This window comes from Vombatus ursinus, unplaced genomic scaffold, assembly GCF_900497805.2.
Source record: "Vombatus ursinus unplaced genomic scaffold, bare-nosed wombat genome assembly UNPS02014799.1, whole genome shotgun sequence".
Taxonomy (NCBI): domain Eukaryota; kingdom Metazoa; phylum Chordata; class Mammalia; order Diprotodontia; family Vombatidae; genus Vombatus; species Vombatus ursinus.
In genome coordinates, this window is record NW_020954577.1 from 15913432 (window position 1) to 15923807 (window position 10376).

General features: G+C 39.7%; 1 protein-coding gene across 1 annotated transcript in view; it reads left to right on the plus strand.

Annotated features, from left to right (window-relative positions):
- Window positions 1-10376, plus strand: part of AGMO (alkylglycerol monooxygenase) — a 362895-nt gene that overhangs the window by 210334 nt on the left and 142185 nt on the right. The window contains exons 11-12 of the mRNA XM_027872515.1: window positions 5518-5600; window positions 10001-10106. Coding sequence (XP_027728316.1) covers window positions 5518-5600; window positions 10001-10106 — 189 coding nt within the window. The remainder of the gene's footprint in view (window positions 1-5517; window positions 5601-10000; window positions 10107-10376) is intronic.

The window sequence follows — 10376 nt, forward strand, 5'->3', positions numbered from 1 at the left end:
TCTTTCTTTCTTTCTTTCTTTCTTTCTTTCTTTCTTTCTTTCTTTCTTTCTTTCTTTCTTTCTCTTTCTTTCTTTCTGTCCATCCTTCCTTCCTTCCTTCTCTCTTTCTTTCTCTTTCTTTTATTTCTTGATAATGAGTTTATTTATTTTTAGTTTTTAACATTCACTTCCATAAGATTTTGAGTTTTAAATTTTCTCCTCCTCCCACTCCCCCTGCCCCCGATGGCATGCAATCTGATATAGGCTCTTCTTATACATTGTCCTCCTTGACCTTTTGGACCTCTTTTGCCATTTGGGTTAGGCTATTTTTTAAGGTGTTATTTCCTTCAGTATTTTTTTGGGTCTCCTTTAGCTAGCTGTTGACTTGTTTTTCATGATTTTCTTGCATCACTCTCATTTCTCTTCCCAGTTTTTCCTCTACTTCTCTTATTTGCTCCCCAAAATCCTTTTTGAGCTCTTCCATGGTCTGGGACTAATTCACATTTTTCTTGGAGGCTTTGGATATAGGAGCTTTGACTTTGTTGTCTTCTTCTGGTTGTATGTTTTGATCTTCTTTGTCACCAAAGTAAGATTCTATGATCTGACTCTTTTTGCTCTGCTTGCTCGTGATCCCAGCCAATTACTTGAGTTACAAACTCTTTGTTAAAGTAGGGGTCTGCTTCAAGTGTGGAAAATGTACTGTCCCAAGCATTGGGGGTTTTGTGCAGCTATTTTCAGAGATAATTCTAGGGATGTGTACATTTTCAGTTCTTTCAAGGTGGTATGATAAGGGGTGAGGTGTTTATTCCTTTCCTGGCCTATGCTCTGGTCTATGAGTGACCACAGGCATGCTTTTCTGACTTGGAACTGTGAGGAGAATTTCCTCTCTACTGCCACTACCAGTTCTACCACTCCAGTGCTACTCCTCACCCCAGGACCACCACCCCCAACTGTGACCCAGATTCAAGAATGGGCAAAGTAAGAGAATCCTGCATCAGCAGGGAGATTCCTGCAATCCCCCTCTTATCAATCACTTGATTTGCCCTCAGTCTGTGGGTAAGAAGCTCTGGGAGTGGCCGCAGCCCCAGCACCAGGGCCAAGCTTGAGGACTGGGGTGGGGAGAGTGCTTCTCTCTCTCCCAGCAGACACAGACTTTTCACACTGATCTTGTAAGTTGTCTTTGGAGATCATGGGTTGAGAAATCAGGAAACTGCCACAGTGTCCACGATTTAGTCCTCTGAGGCCTGCTCCAGGTTCACTGAGGCCTGCCTTGCCTGAGCTCCCACTCTGAGCTGCATTCCTCTCTCAGCTTGGAGCAATATACCTTTCCAATCAATGATCCAGGCTGTCTTGGGCTGTAAATTTGTTTTACTCTGTTTTTTTGTGGGTTCTGCTGCTTTAGAATTTGTTTAGAGCCATTTTTATAGGTATTTGGAGGGGTTTGGGGGAGAGCTCAAGCAAGTCACTGCTTTTACTCCATCATCTTGGCTCCACTCCCCATTATACATTCATCTTAAGCATATCATCCCATTAGTCATGATGTAAAGAACAATTAGAACTAATGGGAGAAACCACAAGAATGAAGCATCAAAACAAAGCAACAAAGGAAAAGGAGAGCAAATAGTATGTTTCCATCTGCATTCAAACTCCATACTTCTTTCTCTGGGTGTGGATAGCAGTTTGTATCATGAGTCTTTTGGAGTTGTCTTAGGTTCTTGCGTTGCTATGAAAAGCCAAGTCTATCAAAGTCAGTCATTCTACAACATGGCTATTACTGTGTACAATGTTCTCTTAGTTCTGCTCACTTCACTCAGCATCAGTCCATACAAGTCTTTCCAGGTTTTTCTGAAGTCAGCTTGTTCATCATTCCTTATAGCATAATAGTATTCTATTACATTCATATACCACAACTTGTTCAACCATTCCCCGATTGATGGGCATCCTCTCAATTTCCAATTCTTTGCCATCACAGAAAGAACTGCTATAAATATTTTTGTACATGTAGGTCCTTTTCTTGTTTTAATGATCTCTTTGTGATACAGATCTAGAAGTGGTGTTGCTGGGTCAAAGGATATGCACAATTTTATAGCCCTTTGGGCATAGTTCCAAACTGATCTCCAAAATAGTTGGAACATTTCACAACTCCACCAATAATGCATTAGTGTTCGAATTTTCCCACATCTTCTCCAACATTTATCATTTTCCTGTTTTGTCATGTTAGCCAATCTGATAGGTGTGAGGTGGTACCTCAGAGTTGTTTGGATTTGCATTTCTCTAATCAATGGTGATTTAGAACGTTTTTTTTCATATGACTGTAGATAGCTTTAATTTCTTCATCTGAAAATTGCTTGCTCACATCCTTTGACCATTTATCAATTGGGGAATGACTTGTATTCTTATAAATTTGATTTAGTTCTCTATATATTTTAGAAGTGAGGCCCTTATCAGAGAGACTGGTTGCAAAAATTATTTCCCAGTTTTATGTTTCCCTCCTAATCTTGCTTGAATTGGCTTTGTTTGTGCAAAAGCTTTTCAATTTAATAGAATCAAAATTATCCATTTTACATTTGATAATTTTCCATTTTCCATTTGATAATTTTCTCTGTCTCTTGTTTGATCATAAATTCTTCCCTTCTCCATAGATCTGAAAGGTAAATTATTCCTTGCTCTCCTAGTTTGCCTATAGTATCAGTCTTTATATCTAAATCCTGTACCCATTTTAACTTTATCTTGGTATGGGGTGTAAAATGTTAGTCTATGCCCAGTTTCTGCCATATATTTTTCCAGTTTTCCCAGCAGTTTTTGTTAAATAGTGATTTCTTATGCCAGAAGTGAAAGTCTTTGGATTTATCAAATAATAGATCAGTATAGTCATTGACTGTTGTGTCTTGCATACCTAACCTATTCCACTGATCCACAATTCTATTTCTTAGCCAGTACAAGGTAGCTTCATAATACAATTTAAGATCTGGTACAGCTAGACCACCTTCCCTTGCATTTTTTCATTAGTTCTCTTGATATTCTGGACTTTTTGTTCTTCCAAATGAATTTTGTTATTATTTTTTGTAGCTCTATAAAATATTTTTGGTAGTTTGATTGGTATGGTACTGAGTAAGTAAAAGGGCCACCCCTTTCAAGAGGCCTTCCTGGATCTCTCTATCCCCACAAATTGCTGTAATTTATAGACACATATAACACCTATATGTATGTATATGTTTACTTTTCATATCTCTGTACATTTCGCTTGCCCCGTACTGACTGGAAACTCCACAAGGGAAAAGACTGTTTCATTAATTCTCAAATGTCTCAGTTGATACTGATTTTGGCAGAGTTACTAACCTGGTAGATTGGAAGATGTTAGAGTTATCTTTGGGTAGCTAACTAGTGCAGTGGATAGAGCACTGAGCCCGGAGTCAGGAAGACTCATCTATCTGAGTTTAAATCTGGTCCTAGACATTTGCTAGCTGTGATACTGGGCAAGTCATCTAACTGTATTTATCTCAGCTTCCTTATTTTTAAAATGAGAGAAGAAAGTGGCAAACCACTCCAGTATCTTTGCCAAGAAAATCCCGAGTGGGGTCATGAAGAGTCAGACATGACTGAAAAATGACTGAACAGAAACAAATAACAAAATAGATACCTATGGTTTATGCATATCTTGGAAAAATATTTGACTAAAACTCCCATGGGTCTTACTGTCTTGAGGACCAGATACAGAGATGGAATCTGAAAAATACTGTAAGGGAGTGGTAGTGATAGAATTGGGTAAAAAACTGTGCTAAAAAGTAGACATTAATGTTCCATAAAAACCTGGAAAGATGTTTCCAGCTAAGTATCCCCATAATCAAATGCTTGGACATGAGCTGTTTAACAGTTTATTGGATAAAAACACAGATGCCATACTCAACAAAATTTGTTGTTGATACACGGTTGGAAGGAAAATCTATTCCACGAGATTGTAGAGAAAGTATCCATAAAATTTTGAGAAGCTCAAACATTCAGCACAAATAAATAAGATAAAATAAATAAGATCAAGAAGATCATGGAGTAGGACTTCCATCTAGATTCAGAATTCCAGCTTTCCATGTCCTAAAGGAGGGAGGGATAGCTGGATGGGTAGAGGCAGTTCATTTGGAAAGAGTCTGGGGAGTGGACCCACTGGTTCCAAAAGAGGTAACAGCATGACATGGCATCCCCAAATGCAAATACCACCTCAGATTCCATTGGGAGAAACCTATATTGTCTCAGGGAATGATAATCCCACCATCTTTTTCTCTGGTCAGGTCACACCTGGAGCGTTTTGTTCAATTCTGGGCACTAGGTTAGGAAGGACACTGATCACTGGCGAGGGTCCAGAGAAGGGCCACCAAGATGGTGAATGGCCCCAAGATAGTGTCTTCTAGGAATTAGTTGCAGGAACAGGGGATGGTTAACCTACAGAAGAGAAGATTTAAGAGGTGAGAGGTGGCGAGAGACAAAATAACTGTCTTTAAGATTTGGAAGGGTAGTTCTGTGGAATCCATCAGTGAGTCTTTATCAGACAATGTACCAGGCAATGCCAGTTGAAGGGGATAAAATTATAATGAATAAAGCAAGTACATAAACAAATATCTACAACACAAATAGAAAATAAATATCAATCTGTGTATGTGATAGGAATCCAATACCAGGGAAAGAAGGATCAAACCTGTTCTACTTAGTCCCAGTGGTAGAACCAGGAGCTATGGGCTGGAGCTGCAGAAGGCAAGTTTAGGCTTGGCTTCAGGGACAAAAACCTACAGTTGGAGCTGCTAGAAAGTGGGCTGAGCTACCTGGGGAGGTACTGGGAGGTCTTCCAGCAAAAGCTGACCAGATACTTGTGAAGTCTCATCTAGAGAATTAATATTTTTGATTGATTTGATTTATCAGTTTATAAAAGGGCTCTGCCCTACCTAGAATAAATTTCAATCATCTGTCTTTTTATCCAATCATTGATCAATTGCAATTATGAGCCTCTGAGATTCATTAAGATGATTACAATATATAGCTTTAAAAAAAATCACTCTACACTCTAGTAGTGTCAGAGGTCATTGGTTACATTTCTGCTTGTCTAATTCTTCTCCTCGATGTCCTTAGGACTGTCATTACTGAAGGGGCCTGGGGTTGACAACAGAGTTAGCGATATTCAAAATCAGAGCTGGAATGTGGTATTTATTTATAGAAATTCTAGCTATTTCCCCTAGGTAGAGGCACACACATGGTTCAAAGACCAATGGAATGAGAAGCCTTGGGGGGGGGTTAGAGAAGAAGAAACATATGAAAGATTATTTAATTTGAAAAATGATTTCAGAAAAGTTTGATCCCCAAAGTGTTTAACAAGGAAACAATGATATTAAGGAAAATGCTCAACCACTGGAATGGCCTAAATGTAACGATGAATCAGACTACTCTGAAAACATGTCATGGCTAATGGTGTAACATAGAGGAAGGCTTCAGACTAAAATACTCCTTCAGAGAATTCCCCTAAATGAGTAATTTGTCTGCTTGTTGGTTTAACAGGCGTTATCACAGGCCACCCTCCTCCTGAGATCAGGCTACATCATCCTGACGCTGACCTCCATTGGATTCTTCATGGAACAAAGGTAGGATGGGGGATGTTTGCATTTTCTTTCACTTAATGTAATGTTCCCTAGAAAGTGGTCAAATGTCTCTAGGATCAGACTGATGACGTTTCCTGTGGGCCTAATGAACTACTCACTGAGCAATGGGAAGCATTGTGGCCTTGGAAACACTGGCTAAAATGCTGAACCTGGACCTTAGCTGTGTTTAAGAGCAAACAGAAACAGAATTGGATATGAGGATGGATGGATTCTGTGGAGAGAGGGAGGGATGGAGGAGAAAATAAAGGAGAGAAGGAGGAAGAGAGAGTAACAGAGAGACAGAGACAGAGAGAGACAGAGAGAGAACAAACGCTTCCCCCACCCCCCCCAACTCTGGACACCTCTTTGTTGTCACATAGAAAAACAGTTAAGCAAAAGCAGCCCATATGCTGTTATGACAGCATTTGCCACATTTGGCACCCATAACCCTCTGTTTCTCTACAGAGCAGGAATCATGTGCCATCACTGGTCCTTAAGTTTCAGTATTGACTGTTGCTTTTATTCAATTGTTTCCTACTAAAAAAGCAATAAATTTTATTTTCCTGGAGGTCCATGGATAGCATCACGGTCACTTTGATGCCCCCCAGTACTATCCCATTATCATCCATGTACCAAAGAACCCTTGATAGGTCTCTGGCTTGTCAAGGAATACATACAGATTCATAACTTGACTAGGAGAGCAACGTGTCAGATGTCAAGCATGTTGCCAGGGACTAAATAATTTCACTTATTCTGGGTTGTCTGTATAGGCATTCTACAACCACACATATGTTCCTCTTCTTTGGATACTACAAAGATTTTTGTTTTACTGTTATCTTAAAAGGTAGTACTATTGGGGCAGTTAGGTGGTACAATGGATAGAGCTCTAGCCTTGGAGTCAGGAGGACCTGAGTTCAAATCTGGCCTCCGACACTTGACACTTACTAGCTGTGTGACCCTGGGCAAGTCACTTGACCCTGATTGCCTCACCACAAAGAAAACAAAAAGAGTACTATTTTCTACATGTTCCTCTGTGTTTCTGTGCCCTACTTACTTTCTATCCCAAATCAGTAAGTCAGCCAAGATGGCCGCTTGGCCAAATCTTAAAGGGCTTCACCCCAGAGATTCCACAAGCCTTTCAGCAAGGTGTGTGTGAGCAGTATCCTCTCAGTGTTGTTAAAATTTCAGTCTATTTCAGTTATGAAGATTAACTTTGTGAATGAACAAATGGTTATGTCCTTCACTTGGTGCCTTCGGTGATCATTTAACTTAATGTCTGTGATCTTCATTGGGTAGAAGCATTTCCTTGTGGTTTGTCTTGTACTGGCCCTATCCAGACTTTTGGATGGAGACAAAAGTTTCACACCCCGAGGCCAATCCATGGGTGGCCAGGGGGCAGAACACGGATGTTCCTCAAGGTCAGGGTTCAGGGCATTTTTTGCAAGCGACTGAATTTGTCAACTGAAGAGAAAATATAAATGTCTGTATGTGTCCTGCCTTGGTGGTTGGGTTTTCCCTGTCTGTTTACACACCAAGCTGCCAACAATTACAAAGGTCTAAAATCAAACTTCCAAAAGTAATTAGTGACCATTTTCCTCCTCCCCCAAAGAAATATAGAACTAACAAGTATAAACTACCAGTGGGGCTAATAAATCAAGGGGCATGTGGAAATATGGGGACTCTCTAACATCATTTTCTTTATGAGATCTTTGAAAAATACTCCAACACTGACATTTCAGAGCCCTTCTGTATGTTTATTTATTTTAGTGTTATTTTGGTTTCCTGATATTTGAAAATATTTTACCTGAAAACTCAATTAAGTCACATTTTTTTTCAGAAAACAAGCCTGATGAATTCATTTGTAAGTAAACAGAAGCATGACTTGTCCAAGGCTGCTTTTAACTTGTTCTATTTAAGGTTTTTGAGAAATGTGCTTACTTTTATATCCTATAAAGTTTGTTAGTCCCCCTGCTGAAAAATCTAAGTGATTAATTGCCCCAAAAAGGAATCTTTGAAGTCCAGCAAAAACATTTTCTCCTGGAACTCTGAATTCTGAGCTGGCTTCGAAGCACAACCTTACCTTTACAGCCAAATGAATGAGAGAAGGTAATGAGCTGTCTGTCTATTGGGATCACTATATCTATTTCTCTCCTCTGTAAGTGATTTAATAATTGAAAGGAAAAGCATGATGAAAATCCAATAGACCTTAATCTTTACTGCTTAAATAGTTGTTCATCACTGTCATTGTAAAACGATTAATTAAGGGCCAATCTGCACATAGTCCTAGATTAGGTTTCGTTCAAAGCAAGTTAAACAGACACAGTCCCTGCTTTTTAGCACTGTTTACAATGTAAGACAAAATGTGGACAGCAAACATTAATCATAAATTCAATAAATTAACAAAAGGCTACATTTCCATGGGCTATACTGTTTGATTTGGAGCACACATGTTTTATGTTCTAAATATTTCAGAATGAGGCCTCCATTTGAGGATATTAAACAAGAAATGTCTCTTAAAAGGTATACTTAAAGAAATAGGTCATGAGACTCTTTAAGTCAGCTTGTCTTTGACCCTCATTCTATGACCCTCATTTTCTGCCCTGACTTTCATATTCTCTATTGACTGTAGCTTCCATGATCTGTTCCCTTCCCAAAGCCCTGTATCATCAAATCAGCATAAACCACATAATGATAACGTTAAAAAGTTTAAATGTCCCTGCATAGAGAAGCCATTGTCCTGCCTTGGTAGGGCCAGAGCTAGAGGATCATGGAGTATCAAGCTAATTGCAATTTCTCTTCAGTTCTTTTATGACCCCTGACTAGGGATCCCTTTTCTGTTTCCCCACAATTCTGCAATCAATGGGTGACCCATGCTGTTTTCTTCCCTGCTTCTGTCCGACTCTGCTTGAACAACCTTTTCCCACAAAGAAAGTAGTGGAGAGTTAGCCACAGATGAGAAACCTTGAGAAAATTAAGGGAGCACAGGTTAAGTTGAATCTCAACATTAGTTCTCAAAAACATGTTAGCATCATCGTGTGAAGCCAGTCCAACAGAAAATGACGTTTACTTCTCTTTGCTTTACAATTCACAAATCACTTTCTTCTCAAGAAACATAGGAGATACTATACCCACATTATAGATGAGGAAACTGAGGCACAGAGAGATGAAGGGTTTTGGTCACACTCACATAGCAATCCAATTACAATTGATTAGAATTCAGACCTTTCCAACTCTATGCCTAGTACTGTATCATGCTGCCTGTTTGAACATCAGATTCTTCAGCGCTTGCCTAAGCTGAGACCACCTTTTCACGTGTTGCTTTTTGGATGGCAATGTTGCCATGTTGTCTGGACATGCTCTTGCCTTGGGGCCCCCTGCAACCTCCTAGCTCCACTTTGCATGCTGTGCTCTGCCTTTCTTCTCTGTTATCTTACCAGCCCCCGGGTCCCTTTTTGCTCCCATACTCAGTCTGTGGCTTTCTACAGAGCTGTCTGGATCTGTTGTTGGGCCAATGCTTATTTTGGACCTTGGCCAGGCAGTCTAGCTTTCTTAGACTTTCTTGTGGGTCAGTAATGCCCTCCCCATCTCCATCAGGGAAAAGTTTACCCAGGATACCCAGCTCCAGTGTTTCCTTCTCCATGAAACCTTCCCAGATAATATTGGTCCCCTCCACCTAGGGCACCATGTGGTTTGTACTTTTCTTAGGAACTAAATAGCTTCCAAACTATATGAGAATTTTAGGTGGGAGTACCGTGTCCCTCCACGACACTAGACTCTCAGCTTGAGACTGAGGACTGTAGGTGAGTTATTTTTGCATGTTCCAAAGCCTTGAACTCATAGCTTTGTGCTATTTGATTTCTTATTTTGGGGGTCTCTGGTATGTGCTCTCGTTGTGGGAAATTCCCAGGGTGTTCATTCTCTCTCCCAATGCAGGTTAGCAAGTATTCTCTAACTTAAATCCTTTGGAGTGTTGCCTGGGCACTTTTTACGGGATTCGTCTGCAGTCACACAACCAGGGTGCATAAGAGGCATCGCTAGGACCCCAGTCTTCCAGAGGCCAGGGCTGATACTGTCCACTAAGCAGCACCATCTCTTGCTTTGAACAGAGTAGGCATCTGAAAACATTAGCTGATTTGGATTTTTGACACAGACATTTTGTGAATCTAATAATCATAGCTTTGAAACATGAAATAATTCTATTTAAGGTAGAATATAATGGAAAGATTTCTGGATTTGAAGTCAGATAATTTTCCTAATTTCTTATTTTCCTAATTTCTAGCAACATGACCTGGCCCTGGACCTCATTTTCTTCATTTGCGAAATGAAGGTTGAGCTATGTGATTTCTCCAGTCCTAGTTGTAGGATCCTATGTTAATTGCATGTCAATTAACTTTTCATTGCAGGCCTCAGGCAGCCATTTTGGAAACCTTCCGATGCTCAGTGTTTTTAATGCTATATTGGTTGAATTACTTGAAGCCTTTCATCCCTTCGTGGACACATACTTTTGAGGTAAGATTCGGAATGCACGTGACTTCTACCTATTGGGACTGCTGAATCCTTTGGTTAATTCCAGGTCCACATAAATATTTCACCAATAGTCTCTTACTGCAATAAAGGATTGATTAGTCGCTAAATACAATTCCCTTTCTAATGGCAAAAGTTGAGTGAACATTTCATTGACCTGTTATTTTGTAGGCAATGTTTTTTTAACTTGGCCACAATCTTTATGACAAGGGACAAAAAAGAGAAAAAAAAAAGTATTTTCCTAAAAAAAAAAAA